Genomic DNA, 20,320 nt, shown 5'->3' with positions numbered 1-20,320 from the left:
CATTGTGCGAGCGTGCAAACCACTGCACCACCGCTCCACCCCTATATCTGTATATCTGCCATCTATACGCATTTACTTATCTCTTTTTTTGGGTGTTAGACTTGTCTGTCGGGTGAATCAAGTATTAATTTACACACTTCTACAGCATTTTGCTCAAACCATTTGGAGTTGCACACGGAATTGAGCAGACACGGTCCTTCCGATCGTGAAAACATTCCTGCGGAGGGAGCTGGTCGGAACGTTGGGTTGCTCGGTCAATGGCCAGGGTCAACAGCGGCGTGGTGTATTCCGCACCCAGCCCCTCCCCACCCTCCCCACCCAGCCCCTCCCCTCCCCACCCAGCCCCTCCCCACCCTCCCCTCTCCACCCAGCCCCACCCCTCCCATTTTTGGATGCACGACGGACGGACACAATAATCCCCTGTGGGCTGGTGGAACCAGGAGGTTCCTACCAGTATAATTTTGATGCCTGAGCTTCATGCTAGCTGAGACACTTGGATTTGTAAGGATGTTTTACTCTAGGCCTAATAAGCAATTATGAGGATGATGCTGCTGAAGAAGGGAATATCCGTGACTATAAAGCAAAGACGGATAATTGGATTTTGTGTATATGGCATCTATTCATGGCCATCCATTCACAAAGACGTGTTGCTTCAGCAATTTCATTTTCGTCGTTTGCGCGGTGCACATGAGCACACACATATAACACACACACACACACACAAACGGGTGATTTATTCTACTTAATTTAATAAAGCTATGGGACACAGAGTGTGTATTAGGAACGGACATTTCCTTAAACAATACATTCCAAAGAGGTCTATACCTCGGTGACTAAAAGAAATCACCATGTACGACTAACAATTGTAACTCGTATCCTCCCAACGATGAACAACAACAACCATAAAATGTTAAGTTTAAAAACAGTAAATACTTGCAAAGCACGGAGTGGGCTTTTGCAATTGAATACCACTTAGAAAGATGTCTACATATTTTATAATTGTTTAAACGTAACGCACCTTAGCCTCTGTACGAAAGCAATGTATTCAGGCGAAGCAAGCAGCTGAGCAGAGGTATGATTGTAGGTGACACGTGTATTACAGACACCATACCGAACGATTGTTGCATTCACCCCTAACACAGCATCACTTGTATGAACACGCTACATCGCGGAAGGGATCAACATCGAGTTGAAAAAAAATGTACGCGGAAAAGAAAAATATACAAGAATAACTTCTCTCTCAGGAATTATAACTCACGAGTGTCGAAAATGTCCGCTTTAACACTTTCTGCTTTAAAATATAGTCTTTTTAAAAAACATAATTGTTTATATTGTCATACATTTTGCATTTATATCGGGTTAAGTTAGACGAACAAAGACTGCTATGTTGTCGATACCGTAATGAGCGGCACTGTCACCAATGTGTGGGACTGTTGCTAATGTATGTTGTTCGTACGTTTAATTTCTTTTGCACCGTACGTAGCCACCCGTGCTATTCAGAGGTGCTAAGTAGAGTAGGCAGGACCGATAAGTGGGACTTGCTTCACACGTGAACCGCGTACGTACTCATGCAGTTGAATGCTTTCGTGGGCATGCACATTTGAGTGTGTGCATGTGTGCCATTCATGCTCGTGTGCCTGCATTTAGGTGTCCACTTTATTATCGTGAGTACCTGGCAAAAAAAAATAAACATCACTGGGGAGACCAAGGTGGCCCGGCTGTGGTTACTGGCCACATCACCCCCTTAATACGTGCTCATCAACAGCACGTGCTCACCAACAGCCAATGTAAGTTAGAAAGAGGCAGTTTTTGTCTTCGTAGCTCGTCTGGTGATATGTCGGCATTCAGGAGTGTACTTGGTATGTGATTGCTAAGTCAGCACCGTGTCTAATATCACCCCGATGGAAATGTTTACTTGACGTTGAGTTCGATAAGCTGGCTGAACCTATGCAATGCTCACCGCTGTCTTCGATAACGTGTTCATGCATTAGCTAGCAATCTGTAGGACATGATTGAAGCATTGGCATTCTCCTAAGAAGTGGACTCAAAAAGTAGTATTTTTAAAGTAGACATTTATGTGCCTGTATGAAGGCCTAAAACATTTCTTCTTGCTATAGTCACATAGGTATCGAAAGTAAAAATGAGAACGTTTGCTAATGGTCTCTCTGGGTGTCTTGATTGTTTTACATATATAATTGGTGTTTGAATCGAACACACCGTGAGGTGCTCATTCTATTCTCAGAATTTCAATGTAAGTGTTAGTGAATTACATAACTTCATGGGCTTAAATGAATGCTTGCGGTTCCCTTGAAAAATAATCAACGTGTGTGTTCAGCCGTAATTAATCAGGCGAGGCCTTCCCTCTAGAAATAACACCATGGCGATAGGAGGCAGCGTTTTTTAGTCTTACAATGCTTCTTTTAATTGAACAAAAATATATTTTCACGTCCCTTTCTTCTAATTAAAATTACATAAAGTCAGAAAGATAAAATAGAAGTTATAAGAATAGTAAAGAAGTTTGCTTTCAGTGCATTAAATGCCGATGCCATGGCCGTCTAAATTTAGCTCATTACGGTTATATATTACTTTGGAAATGTTTCTGCTAATTGCTGTTTTTTCAGTTTACAAACATACTTTTGGCTGTTAAAGCATATATCAATCTAAATTATAAAAGAAACATTTTACAAATAAATTGCTTTAACGAACAGTCATATACTTTGTTCCAGACATTCATTATCTGTCAAATTGGGCTTCTGGATTTTCGTTAAAGATACAAAGTACAACTCTTTTCATAAAATATATATTTTTCAGCCATCTCTCATGTACACACCTGTGGCTTTAATCATATTACTTCGAAGTAAAATTCCTAGTTTATAGAAACAAGTCATGTAGTCATGCATATAGATGTCCCCTTTCCATTGCAAAACCTTATTTATGACATCATGGCCTCTACAATTTGTTACCGTTGAAAATATACACTTACAATGTATAGACGTAAAATCCAAAGTCTCCTTTGCATCCATTTTTTATTTATTAATTACAGCAAAAGGGAGGTTGGTAAAAGTACCGTATTATATTTCGAAAGAAGTTGAGCGAATATTTCAATTTAAAACGAAAGAGATAAAAAAAATATTGGATACAAAATATTAAGACAGGAAATATGGACTTATTTTTAAAGGGGTTTGTTTTAGGATGAGAAACATTTCCACAAAACCCCCACATAATAGTAATTTTTAGGTCTGCTTTATAATTCATAAACATCTGTATAATTAGATTCCAAATGTATTCTTTTTTGGGTCAGATTGCATGAGTTAAATGTGTGTTGTAAACCACCTCCATTCAAACGTGTGTACGTCATCAAAACGAAACCGGAAGAAAAACTAAATAACTGTATTGGTACCGAGGCTCCCGCGAGGGTGTGTGGCACAGTTTGGCGCCAGCTATCGCAGAGTGCCGGCGTGTCGCTGCAGTTCTCTGCGGTGAATTCAGCGTCTTTAACAACAACGGCGCTACGCCTCTCGAAATAAAATTAACGTTGAGCCGCTTGCGCGTTCCGAGATTCAGAGGTGAACGGGACACCCGTACTGCAACTTGCGGACGTCTAGGAACGGAAAAGGGTAAACTAAAGTTGCCACGTGAACAAATGTGCCGATGTATTACTGCTTCAGCGGCACCAGTCATGCTGTCGGGTGGAGGAGGGTGTACGACACACATTGTACTCGCGCGGCGATCTGACCCGAAAACAAATCTATTACGGACCCAAAAGCCTCCGTGTCGTTATTCTTTTGTTATTTTTTGCTGTTGAATATATATTTGCCATGTGCTTGAAGTAAAAGCAAGGTCAACATTAGTTATATATATATAAATATTCCCTCGAAAATAATATTTAACTAATCCATTACATAAATCTGAAAAAAAGTGACACTATTAACTGCCAAAACCTGGAATAAACAATATGAAAGGGATACTTATTTATTCTTTAACATTTGCTTCCTCCAAATTATAATGATTACAACTCCTACATTGGCGTCATCATAATCATCACCAGACAAAGACACTTCCTTCTGGACTTCGTTTGCTCAAGAGAGCGTCACATTGTTCAGGGAACGGGCCCCCAGAAGTTGCCCTCGCAGAACTACTACTTCTGCAGTCACCTCGACAGGCCTCTCTCATCACACCGCCTGGCGCTGCTTCACGCCCTGTGAACATTGTTTCATATTTGACACTCAAACTAAGAAAGACATTACTCTGCGAGGGATAGCATTTGTTAATTAAGTAAAACAAAAAACGAACTTTGAACAATTGCGTGTTTTAGTTTGTTTGCTTTAACAGTCCATTGCTTATTGGCTCGTTGCATATATGAATTTCATTTAATCACAGGCGGGTGGCCGGATTCAAACCCAGGTACTTAGCAGCGCTGCCTCTGTGTCTCCTAAACGGGCAGTACGCACTCCGCCCCCTCCACCCGACACCCATCCAAGCCACTCGGCCTCATCATTTTGACAATATCCCTTTTTTTTTCAACAAGACAATTGCTTCAACATCCGCAACTTCTCCGGCAGAGCAACCGGCGACATTGGGCAACATTTATTCATTTATTAACTTACAGGCGAATAAGGGGGGTGGGGGGGGGGGTGACGACGACGACAATTCCTTGCCATCTCACAGACAGACGAACGAGAAAACGACAAAACGCGTCGCGGGCCCGCGGATCTCTCCACCACGGCACCGCCCTCCGGCCCGCGCCCGCCCTCAGTAGAGGTTGAAGACTGCGCCGCCCACGGGGTGCAGCTCCGAGACGCCCCACGCCACCACGTTGCCCTGCGCCCGGCAGCCGCCCCGACCCCCGGCGAGCTTGGCGATCTCCTCCGACGGGAGCACGTGGTCCCACACGTTGAAGCCGGCGAGGGCGCCTGCGAACGCCAGCTCGGGGTCGAAGCCGCCGCCCGCGCAGCAGCCGTTCTTCTCCTGGCCCAGCTGCAGGACGCCGCCCGGCGGCACGACGAAGCCCCGCGCGACGGGCGCGCCGTTGTGCGCCGTCAGCTGCCCGTTCACCCACAGCGTGAGGTCACCTGACTCGGACTCCCAGGCGCCGCAGTAGTGCGCCCACGCGTCGCGGTTGGCCGCGCCGGCCGCCTCGGCGCGGCCGCCCCCCTCCGCCGCGTCGTCGCCCGCCACGGAGAAGACGGCGCGGTCGCCGCTCAGGTAGAGCTGCAGGAGGCGCGGGGAGCTCTTGTCGCCGTAGCTCGCCAGCACCGTCTTGGAGAGGGGCTCCGAGGGGCGCGCCCACAGGCAGAGGGTGACGGCACGCAGCTCCGCGCGCACCCCGGGGTCCACGCCCACGGCGATGGTGCGCGAGCGCATGGGGAAGTGCAGCGTCATGAAGCAGCCTGCTCGCGCACGCACAACGTCGCGACGGACGGTTGGGGAGAAGCGCCTCGCCGTTAGGGTGGCCCCGTCCGCGCGATGGAGCTGTGCGGCGGGGGGAAAGGTTCGTTGATTTCGTGCGACGGAGACGTGGGCGTCTACGGATACGAAGGGACGTGGCGATCAAATCGGTTCGAACCCAGCTTCGCGGCAGTGACACAGCCTCGCAGAGAGGTGCCACCGCGGCTATCGAACCGACAAACAATACACAATGCCCGCCGTGGCCCTGCCCGCCGGCCACCCTCGACAGAAGACCAACGCGGTTTTGGCGGATTTCCTCGCCTGGTCGCGAGCAGGACGGAGGCACCTGTCGCACGGGTGGGGTGGGTGGAGGGGGGGTTTGGGGCGGGCGCGCTCACCTGGAGGAGGAAAGAGCGCCAGGCTCCACATCACCCGCTCTTCGGACAGCGCGAGGTTGTTGACGCCGAGCGTCTGGGCGACGTGGCTGGGCGGAGGGACCCGCGGCGGGTCGTGGGCGGCGGGGCTCTCGGTGGAAGACTCCTGCGTGATGCGCAGCAGCTCCAGGGAGATGGCCTGTACGTCGGTCACCAGCTTGCCCAGCAGGCGCTCGATCTTGTCAAACTTGCCGTTCGTCTCGCTCTGTCAAGTTGGAGACAAACGTTAGGCCCCGGGGTGGTGGGGGAGGGGGGGGGCACGTCGGAACCATTCACGTCCACACCCCCCCCCCCCGTTCCTGGTGATCGTGTGCGGGCGGTACGTTTCGGTTTGCGGTTTCAACTCGGGAATAATTGGCGTGGGATTTTGTGCGGTTGGCGCCGCGCGGCTCTCCGATGCGGCGCTCTCGGGTTACACTGCGTGCCGTCGTTCGGGCGCGGCGGAGTCCGACGTTTTGCTCCCACACGCTGGGGAGCTTCGTCAGGAACGGAATGGGGCGGCTCACTCTCTCCCTCGATTACGTGACGTTTGTGGCTGCTCCACACCAACTAAAACTGCTTTTAGTGTTTAGTTTGTTGTCCTTCTCCCGCACCTCTGATTAGCACGATCGGCCGCGTACGGTGCAAAACAAGTTCAACTTGCATACAACCGCGGCTGCCAATGCAGGAGGCTGTCGTTGTAAGATTCAAGCAGGGCCCGAGACCTGGCTGTCGTGGGCTCTCCCCACAGTGGAAAGACCTCTGGCTTCTCTTATGCTCAACGTGATTGAGAACAGAGCCCAGAACATTGCAGGTTCCAGCCACCAGAGGCTGATTAACGAAAGGCAACATATTTAGTTATCTGATGCTGTGGCAGAAATTCCATGGGTTCAAAATTTTTCCCCGAGGTTGAATCAGCCCATTGTCTCTCCAAAGTTGATAAAGCATGAGGCCTCGTTAGGCTGGTGCGTCTGTTGCATCTCACTAATTGGTTCTTATTTGAACAAGTCCTGAGCCAGTAGGAGTAGGAATTTCACATTTCCACGACTGGGGTCAATCCCTCTCTCAGAAGGAGATGAGTACCGCCCCCACTGCTCGGTTGCGAGGTGACACACGTCGGCTTTGTTGACTTGAGTATATTATAAAGTAAATTAATGAGTCAATGAGCTGAGAGTGGAAAACCCAACGCACACGGCAAGCCTTTTAAAATTCCTGTGGCCGACACGGTTACTCGAATGCAGGAGCTGGCTCAGAATTCCGTGGTGGAAATTACCCACCGCTTAACCACATAAGTACGCCTTGTGTTTAACTAACATTGACTGGAAATGCAATACACGCGGGCTAGCTGTGATGCTGTGGTTTCCTAGTGCCCGGGTCGTATTACAAAGCAAAACGGCACCAAATACCCAGGTCCAAGTCCCACGCAGCCGCCTGAGATTAGGTTCTTGTCGAGTCTCAGCCTGGTCACCGATTTAAATAATAACTATAATAGCATTCTATATTTACCTCGGAAAGCCTCATCGGAACTCTAAGACTTTTTCGGGAGGGTCCAGTTTGGTCATTTCCCGTATTTTTCTTTACAACAGGGAGGTAGACCCAGAGTAGCCAGGCTCACAACCTACTTGCTGTACTGCATTACAGGCAATCATCTTTGGCCTGCAGGTGGCTGTCACGTGAACGTGATGTTTACTTTACGTGATGCCTAGGATGTGCTTGATTACAAAAACTATCGTCGAAATATAGCTGAGCACGGAATGTTACCGTTTGCCACTGAACTGGGGCAACCGGGTTTGTAGCGCGAGCGCGCTAACTGCTGCACCACTGCTCCCCACGACAGCCCCCCCCCCCCACACGCGCACGTTGCAATACCTGCAACTTGATGTCGATGTGGCTCAGGAACTCGCGCGAGGCGTCTCTCAGGGTCCTGTCGAGACGCTGCGCCGTTTCGTGCTTGGACTCCTCCATCACCGCCTGCACGTTCTGCATCTCGCTGCGGATCATGTTCTCCATAGCCTCAAGCATCATGGCCTCCCTCTTCTGAGACTTCTCCAGCATGATGAAGAGCTTGTCCCAGCGCACGAGCGAGGGGGACGGCTTGGCCGCGCACTCGCAGCCTGAAGTTCGCACGCAAAGACAAAGGTTCCCCGTGTAGCCTCGCTCGGACTGCCGACACGCAAGGGTTGTTACAGCAGCGCGCAGCGTCAAGGGGGCGGTGAGGCCGGTTCAGATGTTGGCCCTGAGCGGGAATTGAACTCAGGCGAGCGGGTTCGTAGTGCTAGATGTGAAACACTACACTCCTGCTCCCCACACCGTCCTATCTTATTTTATATTTATCCAGCGCCATTCACTCACGGCGCCTGACCTGATTAAAGTGAAACGTTGACAAAATAGCGATTGCGATGACAGAAGCGTGCAAGGATTTAGCAATGAGTGACAGCATCGCGAGTACTCAGGGATCACGAAAGGGTCGGGGAGGGACAGGAAGTCGTGGAGGAACGAGGGGAGGGAAGAGGAAGAGAATGGGCGATAGAGAATATGTGAGCTTTAAGAGAGGAACGGAATGAGGTCAAGGACAGAGACTGAAGTTCGCAAACACATTTTGCCTGGCTATGATGCACCTGCAACCCGGCCTGTACTGCTCTAAACAGGAGTGAAGTTATCACCGTGCAGCTCATTAACAAAAAACAAGGGAGACTTTTAAGGCTCGAGTTTAATCATTAGAAGAACGAGAGTGTAAATATGTGCTAACCATAAGTGTATGTCAAGGTGGTCTAATTTTTAAAAATTACTTTTGGGCGATACTCATTTTTGTTGATGGTCCTGAACCAGTGGTGGAATTCCACATTCTTATGGTGGGGAGCAGTCTACTATTCACAGCACAACTGCCAGTGGCTACGCCCAAAGTATTAAAAGGTACTCATCGCAAATGGGGTTTGAGCGGTGCCTATGTGCATTGATGGCATGGATCATCCTCAATAAAAAAAAACGCTTTTGAAGTGTCAAAATGTGGTAACTTATTGAAGCAACTCTAATGCGATCACAATAATAATTGTAATCTACATTCTGCAGAGCCAAACGCGCCATGTATGGAAAGCGGAAAATCAACAGAACGAGGGTAAACGGCTCGAACTAGATGGGAGTAAAGGCCAATTTAAAGAGGTGAGTTTTCAAAGACAGACTTAAATATATCGAACAACTCTGTCTCATTAGCAAAGCCAGACTCGACCCCGAACGAGGATTTAAGATAAGGCCATGATCCAATGATGGGCTCTTTGCCCACTGCACCACCCGCCGAGCTAACTCTAATAGTTGTATGTGTGTAGAACTTCTTTCGCACCTTACGGAGCCAACCGTGCTAAACAGAGCTGCGGAATAATACATATTGTAATTCGAGTATAAGTATGCATGCACTGTGTGTGTTTTTTTTAATAACAGGTGCATGGCTTGTTCTTTCGGTAAAGTCACGTGGGTAGAAAAAGAAAACTAAATAAAAAATAATACATCACCACGTTTCGATCGCAACACAAGCGGTCGTCTTCGGGTGGAAGAAATAATCCAGCAGTGGAACTGCTCAACCAGCTCTCTCTCGCGGGTTCAGCAGTTTCACTGCTGGATTATTTGGGGCGACAGTGCCATCGAAATGTCGTGATATATTCTTTTTATTTTGTTTTATTTTTCTACCTACGTGATTTTACCGAAAGAACCAAAGAGTATGGGGATTCCTGCAGTCACGAAAGCTTCAAATCAAGATTCAAGTCACCTTGCTATACTCGTATAAAACAGAGTTAAAGGCGCAGCCCTGCAATTCCCTGTTCTGCTATCATATGATAACTCAGATAAATGCACTGAAACCACGTTACAGCACTCGCGATAACGTAGTGTGCAAAATGCACATTATAAAAATGACACTAACAGCACCAAGCACCGAGAACACGTCAGATCTGTTCACGAAGCACGTGATTACTTGTTCAGCATGGCTGCGGTGGTGGTGGTGATGATGAGGCTCTTTGGACAACCACCACTTTTCCATCCAATATTCAGCAACCCCAAACGATTAGACATTTTTTTTTGTTTTTATTAAATTCAGCGAACAGCACTGTCGCCCCAAGTGGGGGTGGGGGGGGGCTCACAAATAGCCCTTGTGGTTCATGTCTCGCACTCTGCGTGCTCTGGGAGTGGGGAGGGATAGTCCATCTATGAAGAACAAGGCGCGGGTTTGACTCTGTGTGGGGCCCTCCCAGTGAACTGAAGTGCATCGCGAATCATTCCCTTTGAGCCAAAAATGCAGCCACAAGGAACATTTAGATCTTTCCCAAACATTTGGCCTGCATGTGTTCGCGCGCAATAATTCGTGGTCGGAGCATTTTGGTTTCTGCTGACACCTCGGTAACGTTGCCGTACCTCGACTTGGGGAAGTGTTGGGGGGAGGGGATACCGATCGCTCGGTATATATGGTGAATGTGAAATTTATCTACATCATGGGACCTCCTTTGCCAGTACCAAAATATGAGAATAAGATTTTCCCCTTTTATCTGGCAACAAAACAGGTGTTAAGTTGTTAAAACACCAAACTGAAGCCTTTTACAAGGAATACTTTCTGTCTTCTTGGTTCTTTCGGTAAAGTCACGTAGAATGGAAATAATAAAATACTCTGTCTTGTCGACAGACCTGCTCTCCACCTGAGGACGGCTGCTTGCGTTGTGGCCGAAACGTCGTGAGAATTATTTTATTATGTTTATTTTATGTTATTATTTCCATTCTACGTAACTTTACCGAAAGAACCAAGAAGATGAATCCCTGCAGTCACGAAAGCTTTAAATCGAAATTGAATCATTTCTGCATTAACCACAATACTTGTGGCCAAAATGCAATCAGTTTCAAAGACAATGCATATTTTATCAGTGTGTTTTTGTTTGCATTCTGACCACAAGTATTGTGGTTAATGCAGACATGATTCCTTGTAAAAGGTTTCAGGTTGGTGTTTTAACAACTTAACACCTGTTTTGTTGCCAGATAAAAGGGGAAAAACTTATTCTCTGTGAAATGTATGTCAAGAACCAGAGAGATCATTTGAAGGATGGAAAACGGATGGCTTGCGGCTAGAGTCCATCAAATGGTTGCTGCGGTTTGAGATAATATAATAAGTACTCAATAGGTATTTAATTTAGTGACATCAATTACTTTGTGACAAGATTACACAGTATATTTCATAGAGGGTATGCATTTTGATACGGTTCACCGAATGAACATTTACATTTAACCGTTACGATTTTTTTGGGTTATTTACACTTATTGCAACGCGAGAGGAGCGGTGGCCACAGCGGTTAGCGCATTGCATTACGAACCCGGCGGCCTGACGTTAACTTACCCCGCCATAGCAAACATTAGCCGCGAGTGATGTCAGTGCCAGTTTTGACTCCCGCCTCCCCCCCCCCCCACATTGTCCGGCAAGGTGAAGTATGGTCAAACCACGACGCACGACCAACACAGCACGAGCAGGCCTTCTTCATTCAGCAGTAGATCGTCAAAGGGGGCTTGTACATCAATGGGTATTAATTTCAATGTGCTCGGTGGATATATAAATTCAGCAGCCTCCACCTTGCGATAAGGGCAGTTTTGGCTTAGAAGGAGAAAGCATTTCAATGTAAGCAGATGGTATTTGACATAGTAATGCTTGATAATTGGTTTTTTACCCTTCTATCTGGCAACAAAACTGACACCTTTTTTTACAAGGAGTCATGTTTGCATACCTGCAGTCATAATGCAAACAAAAAACATAACTCTGATAATGTATGCATTATCAGAGTTATGTATGCACTGTTAAGGACAGTGCATACATTATCAGAGTTATGTTTTTTGTTTGCATTACGACTGCAGGTATTGTGGTCTATGCAAACATGACTCCTTGTAAAAAAGGTGTCAGTTTTGTTGCCAGATAGAAGGGTAAAAAAACAATTATCATATTTTTTACTGGCAAATGAGGTTCCAATAGTAATGCTTTTTTATATAATCGCGCAAGTTACTGAAGTGGCTTATGCACGGGATTATACTGGGAAAACAGGGTCCAGCGAACGGATAGTGTGAGCGAGTTGTATGCCGTGCTGTGGTGTGTTAGTGGGGAGCGGTAGGGTAGCGGACCCGGCGACCTGAGTTCGGTTCCCGCTCACGGCCAACACCGACGAAAATCAGAACCGGTCATGGGCCTCCGCGAGGTCGACTCAGCCTCAATTGAGGACCCAGTTTGATGTGTAGAAACATTGTCACGAGGGAGACAAAGGCGGCCGGGCGTGGTGCTGTCCACCCATCCCCTCGTGTGCTGTTCCGGCCTTCATAGGTGCTCACTAACGGCACTTGCTCCAACAGTCTGTTCAGGCAATACTGGGGGGAACTTTGTCTTATTTTTTTTTGGTGTGTTAAGGTGCACTCGTGCACTGGGGTTTCAGCACACAAGAAGCACTTTGCGTGTAACTCAGAGGGGATACATCATGGCTGTCAAAAGGTGCTGCCCCCCCCCCCAAACAAAAGAGAAAATATACATTTTTAGTTTTCACATGGAAGTGAGACTGAGACTGTGTGACTGCACAGCTATGTGGGATGAATTATTGCTTGACAAAAGAAGGTCATTACAGGTGAGAAGAAAATTACGCATGAATGAATTATTAGCTACTTAATCAAAATTTGAACCTTATGGCGGGACCTCGGGGTCCCATAAGCTAGTCAACGTTTCAAAGTTTTGTTTCTTCTGCGCATTCGTCCTCGCTGCTGCGCTTGGACACGACGTGACAACAGAACAATCCACGCCACGTGGGTCACGGCGTTTATGTGCGCGGTGGGACGGAGTCGCCAAAACATAAATTAACTCATTACGATTTTGACTTCCGTTTATTCGGGACCCCGGGGTCCCACCATAAGGTTCAAATATGGACCGGTAGCAATGTGGTTAGATCATGCGACCTACAGTCAAATGTTTAAAGTCCCAGCCCTGGAGGTCATGGAGGTTAACTCAGCCCATAATTATTCTGGGATTCGTGAAACGAGTACCACGTCAATGGAAAGGCAATTGCCGTTAGGTCGCATAACGGCTATTGCCTTGCAGTGCAGCAGTGGATTATTGTATCAATATGTGCAGTTACACCATTGGAACCTCATTTGCGAGTAAAAAAAAAGATAATTGGTGTTTTACCCTTCTATCTGGCAAAAAAACTGACACCTTTTTTTACAAGGAGTCATGTTTGCATAGACCACAATACCTGCAGTCATAATGCAAACAAAAAACATAACTCTGATAATGTGCCCTGTCCTTGAAGTTGATTGGTCCACACCCGAGACAGCTTTCCTCAGAGCCTAGTCTCACATGGGTTGGACCTTTTGGCGTCATCTGGTCCAACCCATGTGAGACTAGGCTCTAAGGAAAGCTGTCTCGGGTGTGGACCAATCAACTTCAAGGACAGATCACATTATCAGAGTTGTGTTTTTTGTTTGCATTATGACTGCAGGTATTGTGGTTTATGCAAACATGACTCCTTGTAAAAAAAGTGTCAGTTTTGTTGCCAGATAGAAGGGTAAAAAACCAATTATCACTCTGTGCAGTGTTTGGAGTGTTACTGGCTCGCATGTGCGGGGCTTTGCGGGCGACTCTAATTGTCGACGAAACATTAATGGATGGAATTACTCATGAAATGTTCTAACGCAGAACTCTCCTCAAGAAGAAAAGTCTGGAGACTCAGTGAGACTTATGGTCTCTGAAGTGCGTTATTCATAATAAGAGTTTTTTTTGGGTTAGATTGTGTAAACATATACATGTGTCGTCAAACCCGCCACCACCCGACACAGCCAACTAGTAAGGTTTGTCACGTAAACAGAACACGTCAATTCGACACTAGTACAGCACACCGGTGTGTTGGAGAGCCAAGCCACAACATTTACAATCTGAGTACGACGTTTCGCCAGTAATTATAACTAGCTTCATCAGGCGACAGCCATAGTTGGCACGTTTTGTATCACGTGACAAACCTTACTAATTGGCTGTGTCGGGTGGTGGTGGGGTTAACGACACATTTATATTTACGCGATCTAACCCATAAAAAAATCGATTTCTTATTAATAACATTGGTCCCGATTGCCTACGTGTTAAAGGGAAGTGCGCTATCTCGCGGGATGGAGTGTCCCCCACGGGAGTGTTCCGTGGAGCAATGTGCGAGGAGGCAACAGTCTGGCTTCAGCGGCTGTCTGGGAGTATCTGGAGGGAATGACCAAAGCCTGCTCAAGAGCGTCTTGAGATGCCAACTGCATTTTGTACAACTCATATCCCATGCACTCAAGCTGCAAAATATGGTGTGCAAGTGGATTTTAGAGACCACGTGATAATAGCGTACAAGAGCAAGTGCATATACAGCTTTTGGCCAAAATTCCTGAATTAGAAAATTACTTTCAGACAAATTCTAAATTTAAAAACGTGAATAATAACCGTTCCAATGCATGACTGCACGTGCTATGATGCGTTTCTGTCTTCTAAACAGGATACATACAAATATATATAAATCCTCACTTGCCTCTTACGTTGGTTAAGTAAAGGACATTTGCTTCAGCCGCACCGAACCTCACAAAAATAATATTCAGGGCCTGCCTACCTTGGCTCCTCCCACCCTCAACCAGTATATATACAAGGACTGTTTTCTTGGAATTTCTCTCACTTGATACAGCTATCGTGCTGTAACGGTTCCACCTGAAGACGGAAGCTTGTGTTGCCTCCGAAACGTCGTGATTTTTATTTTTATTTGATTTTACTTTGATAAATTTTTTACCTACGTGACTTTACCGAAAAAACATAAGAATATAAAGGACATTTATTTAAAAAGAGTGCTGACTAAATCGGTTATGTAAAAACCCCAGTATGAAATAAGAATGAGTATTAAGCAAGATAAATCTGTCAGTCCCTTGCAAGTTTGACTGCACCGGTAATGACGCTTCAGTGTGGAAAATGTACGCTGTTCGTTTTATGGCCTTAATCCCTACACGACGTCATGCATGTATCCGGTGAAAGCATGTAACACATGTGCAGCGTCGAGGAATAATCTTCTACAGGGCGAGCACTTGTCAGCAAGCGCTACCCTTGTGCATTTTTAAATGCGTCAGTTCATGCACAGCGCTGGCATTAACACACCAATGTAAGCTCCCAGTGTAAACGGTCGTAGTTGTTAATCTTGCACTAACAAGCATCAAACATGCTATACAATTAAGGCGCATGTGGCCAGGCTGTAAATTACTACGCGGGCAAATTCATCTGAGGAAATGTTGTTCATTTATAATTCTCACTGGGTTGTTTTTGGGTGAATTAATATTTTGCGAATTTATTTTTACATACAATTATTTAAAAGCTGTTAAATTCAAGTAAGGCTTCTGAAAATGTCTGCTTCCCCCCCCCGCCCCCCCCCCAGGGCTTAGCAGGATGAATGAGTGCAGTCCGTGTTGGGGTGTTTTATGTAACTTGGCGTTGAGCCAACGTAAGAATATCCAGCATATGGGCATGAATGAAAACTAGATACACCCGTATTGTACGCAAGCAGCATGTTCCGGACAAATGTTGGTTCTAGTGCGTAGGTCCAGTAACAGGCGATGGGAGAAACAAAGCCCTCTTAGTGGCCGCATGCATGTAAATACATTTTTTCTGGCCCGTTAATGTGCATTGATGGCTTTTTTCTAACATTCAATTTAGATCCAGCTCTGCTTTCTTAAGTGATTCGGTACAGAATTGGCAAAATGCGTCAAAGTTGATGTGACATGTCAAGATACACATTTGCGTCCGTTAATAAGCTCTGCTTAATTGATCACTGAAGAAGGATAAATGACGCAGACGTTGTCCTCACCACTGAACGCTGCCCCACGAAGGGTTCCAACCACATGCCAACGTTGGCCCAAAGTTGCATGTTTACTGGGGTGATAACGCACCTGCAGGCCACACGACTCTCCAGTCAATAGGCATTCTGATAATGTATGTTACACGCACAGCCCTTTGCTGATCCGTTGCTGGACGAGGGCTTCCTCATGCTGCGTGGGCCAGTCGAGGTCAGTGTGAGTGAGAAAAGTCGGGGAGCATAGACACGAAAGCACAATACAGTACAACAATGCATTTTGCTGCCCTGCCATCTGCTGTCCACCACGTAGCCTCGCAGCAGCCTACAACAACAACAACAACCTGTTGTGCCCAACATGTTGTCGGTTAGGACTGAGTGCATTCCTCGTGATTTGATCCGAGGCGACGATTACTGGGGGACTGTTTCGTGGTTGATTGGCGTAAGCGTGGTTGATTGGCGTAAGCGTTGTATGGAGCACTTTTATAGTACAGAGGGCACCTGATTCAGTGGGAAATGGCCCAAGTTTGTGGATGTATGGGGGCACCTGCCTGGGCTCAAGTATTTGCTCTCCTGCCACAGTGGTGGATGACAACAATTATTAGACACAGACGATCTGTGTGAATGTGCTGGCACGGTTTACACACACTATAAGCATTGCACCCTACAGAGACCTCTTTGTAGATGCACTGCTAAGTCATTGAGGGCTCCATTCCTTGACTGAGGCTAGACAACTTTTGTAACAAACGACTGGCTGGCTGACTGTATGAATACAAATAATTGTACGTGTATGCGTTTTTTTTTGGTCAGTCCCCCTATTGGATGAGTGCCTACCCATGCCACGTGCGTCATGGGGGTTAATTGACCATACTTCAACGCACTGGTCAGTGGGGTTTGGCGAAAGCGGCGAGTGGCGACGTTCGAACACAAGTTCAGCACAACGATGCAATGTTGCCGCACGAACTGCTGCAGACCCTTACGTAACGTCGCTATGTGAACGCATGGCCAATTCTGGTCGGCAAATTCCAGCACTTGCCAGGCTCAAGTCTGCTTAGCTTCCAATCTCTTGACGAGATTGGGTGCATTTTAGTCTTGCGTGTAACATAACTTTTGTTGTATAAATAAGCTTAGGTATATCAGAGCGTGGAAGAAGCAGGTCCAGTAGCCTTCACGAGGGTTTCATGTTCTTTGTGTCTTTCGGTAAAGACTTTACCGTAAAGACCCAAAGAATATGAATTTCTGCAGTCACGAAAGCTTTAATTCACGATTCAAAAGGGGTTCTCTATAGCGCCCTCGAGTGGAGGGAACGTCCACCAGCAGGGGCACGAGCGAGAAATCGCAGGGTTACACCTCTACCACTTATATAGAAGACCTGTCATAAAGTCACATCCTTACACACACATTATAATATACACATATCCCACAACACAGGCCCTCTGTTCATACATGCTTCCGTGACACCGCGACACTTTTCCTACACGCGTTTTTTGGACAAACTTCCAAAATCCTTTGGGGCTTTTTTGTTGTTGACCCAATAGTAGGGGCGACCTCTCGCCCGATATGCCTACGTGCATGCGCGCGCGCGTGCGTGTGGTGTGTGCGCGCGCGTGCGTGTGGTGTGTGCGCGCGTGCGTGTGGTGTGTGCGCGCGCGTGTGTGGTGTGTGCGCGCGCGCTCGCGCGCTCCCTGCTGTGTTTTCCTGGAATGCAAGGGCGCGGAGTGGCTACTCTTTCCAGGGCGTTGGGCCCTCTCTCCCCCCACCCCTCGTTGCGTGGCTCGTCAAGCATGCCGAGAGGCTCACAACTCCCCCTTGCACGCGGGCTTCGTGCGTGCACCACCGTCGTTGGCGGTCGCAAATTTGGGCACAAAGAGCTCTTGCGATTAAAGGGCGCGCTATTAGATTGTCAGAACGGCGACGTGTATAGACCGATGCAATCAAATCGAGCGGGGGATCGTTCGAAATTTAATAAAGTGTGCGTGAATAACCGGCCTTAGAAGAGACTTTGAAAGTAGCTCGATCACTCCCAATTGTGCCACACTTTTGTTTGTAATTCATCTTCAATAAAACAAATATAATTGACTCGTATATTTTCGCTGGAATACTCTGCGCCTGTTTGGTTTATGTAATTCAGTCAAGAAACAGCTGACGGATTGTAGCGAACTGAGAACAGCGGAGAATAATCAGCAGTGACACTTTTGTTGAACTTCAGTAATTCGTGCTTTGTATTCAATAAAATAAACACGTGTCCAGCCAGTCAATCGCAGAGTGCGGGTTATGTTTTTATCTATTTCTTACGCTGTGTTTTTGGAATGTAGAATGTATTGTGCAAGTGCAGTCAGTAGGAACCTTCCAACATTCATTACGTGCTATTCACTACCAGACATTAACGTTTGTGTTGCTTTATGGGGAAAACTGACTTGTCTGCTATGGAGGACATTCTTAACCCACTCCAATAATTGCTGCTTACCTATGTAAGATTAAACCACAATGTCAAAGCTTCCCCTCTTCGCCTGTACACAAAGTATGAAACTCTGGCTTGAAAAATAGATCAGCATACACCACTGGCTCCTTAACCCAACTTACGCAGCTCTGCTAATGCAAAAGTTAAGAACGCACTCGATGTGACACGTTAATATACGTTCATTGATTCATTTGAGAAATGTAATTGTCAGCTTTGAACCGAAAGTTAATATTTACCTACAGACTCAGATTTTGGCATAACGAATTTTACCAGCGTTCTCTAAGCTAAAACTGAATTAAATACTTCAATAAGTGCCATTGCCCAAAACAGTAGCTAATTTCACGCAAATAAAAATCGCCCTTTTCCGTTATAAATATGAATTACATTATTCATGATCGCCGCGGTAAGCTACAGAAGTTGAAGAGTTTAGCTCGTTTAAACAAATTCTTACTCGATAAACATCGGACTGCAAAGCCAATTGGCCGAAGAACTAAACACATATTTGTTGATATTTGGAGATCTGCCGATATACGCCTCCCATTCAGTACAACAACAACAACCGGCGTTCACCACTGAGTGGCGGTGATGTCACCACGGCGCTCGTGCCATGCTAGGTGCACTTTGAGGCCACGTGAAAGTGTCTGAAGTCGGTCGGTCAAGGAACCCGACCCAGGTGCCACGGGTTGACTGACCCAGATTGACCAGCAGCAGTCTGCTTGCTCATGCGCCTTACTGAAGCCGTCGCGTAACATTACACAGCAAACCGGGAGCGCCAGTCGTCGAACTAGCGTGGGGGGCGCCTTGCTGCCCCCCCCCCCTGTTGGCCAAAGCTACTAGTTGCCCCCCCGCCACCCCCCTTGATGACCACCATGTTTTCAACAACAGTGTCAGAGAACAAAAACGTATTTAAAAAGGCGGTTTGAATGAAACTTTTTTTTTAAATGAAAATTGCTTTCATTTAGTAGTGGCTGAGTTTCGTGAAATACGGAGCGCCCCCTAACAGCGTTAAATGTTCGAGACGGCGAGCGTAACGACGACGTGCATTGAGGCAAGAGGAGCCGCGGATATCGTAATGGTCTAGGTGCGAGCGTGCGAGACAAATCAAATATTAAAGGGGGGCTCCCCCACCCTCCCCACCCCCTGAGCCGACAGTGCGGTTACAACGCCGCTTGAGGGCACGCAGGAACGCACCTTCGTCGACGTAGTTGATGGCATTGCCCCAGACAGACGACAGCAAGAGGCAGGCGCAGGTGAGCGCGGCGCCGAGTGCCGACGGTTTCATCCTGGCAACGAAGTGCGCGCGTGTGCGTGCGTGAGACTCTGACCGAGACAGACAGAGAGTGAGAGAGATAGTGGGAGAGACAGAGAGTGAGAGAGACAGAGAGAGTGAGCGGGTCGCTTTGAACGCGACAGAAACACGAGTAGGAATGAGGAGGGATGAAGAGGAGGAGGAGGCTTTGCGCAGCGTTTTGCCCCGATGCAGCCCGAGGTACCCCTTAAATAGCAACGAGACGGAAGCGCGGAGATTTTCAACCCCTGCGGACGAAGCGGGGTCGGCGGGAGGGAGGGAGAGAGAGAATACCACCGGGGAAGGGTGGATTGGGGGGGGGGCACGTGCCAGGAGCCTTTTAACAAAGGTGTCCTGGGAATTGCGTTACGGCTGATGCTCGTGTGTGGGTGGGGGAATGTGTTGGCTTGGAGCGGGGCGGGGAGCTGGTGAGTAAGAGATGGGGTTTCGGAGGGGGGGCATGGGGAGCGGGGGTGTAGTGGTTAGCGCGCTGCACTACGAACCAGGCCACCCCAGTTTGATTCCCGCTCACGGCCAACACCTAGTGACGATTGTCTGAACCGGTCCTGGGCCTGCTCCCCTAGATCGACTCAGCCTCAAATGAGTACCTGCTGCGGCGCGTATACATCACCACGAGGGAGACACAGGGCGGTCGGGCGTGGTGCTGGCCACCCACCCCCTTGTGTGCCACAGTGCCGGTAGCCTTCATAGGTGCCACTCGCTAACAGCACTTGCCCCGACAGTCCGGCACAGGCTACACGGAGGGGGGACCTCTGTCTTTGTGTGTTGGCTTGGAGAGGGGGCAGGTGAGTAAGAGGGGTGGGTGGAAGCAATGTCGTGGTGGGGGGGGGGGCGTGTAGGGAATTGTGCTGTTGCATTGGTCGCCCCCCCCCTCCCACTTTCTCTGCTGGTTCGTGTG

At 47.6% G+C, this 20,320-nt stretch overlaps 2 protein-coding genes across 2 annotated transcripts in view; one reads left to right on the top strand and one right to left on the bottom strand.

Annotated features, from left to right (window-relative positions):
- VEPH1 (ventricular zone expressed PH domain containing 1) overlaps nt 1–20,320 on the top strand; it is a 187,999-nt gene that overhangs the window by 73,178 nt on the left and 94,501 nt on the right. The window lies entirely within an intron of this gene.
- Nucleotides 730–19,629, bottom strand: PTX3 (pentraxin 3). Its single transcript, XM_078607696.1, has 5 exons — nt 19,305–19,629; nt 7,671–7,915; nt 5,787–6,027; nt 1,769–5,390; nt 730–1,727 (listed from the first exon to the last, which is right to left on the bottom strand). Exons 1-4 carry the CDS (start codon nt 19,393–19,395, stop codon nt 4,753–4,755), a joined length of 1,215 nt encoding a protein of 404 aa, XP_078463822.1. The 5' UTR covers nt 19,396–19,629; the 3' UTR covers nt 730–1,727; nt 1,769–4,752.

The sequence above is a fragment of the Lampetra planeri genome, chromosome 28, assembly GCF_965212315.1.
Source record: "Lampetra planeri chromosome 28, kcLamPlan1.2.h2, whole genome shotgun sequence".
In the NCBI taxonomy this organism is placed as follows: Eukaryota; Metazoa; Chordata; class Hyperoartia; order Petromyzontiformes; family Petromyzontidae; genus Lampetra; species Lampetra planeri.
The sequence above is the reverse complement of the archived record's forward strand: the minus strand, read 5'-3'. Positions and strand labels throughout refer to the sequence as shown.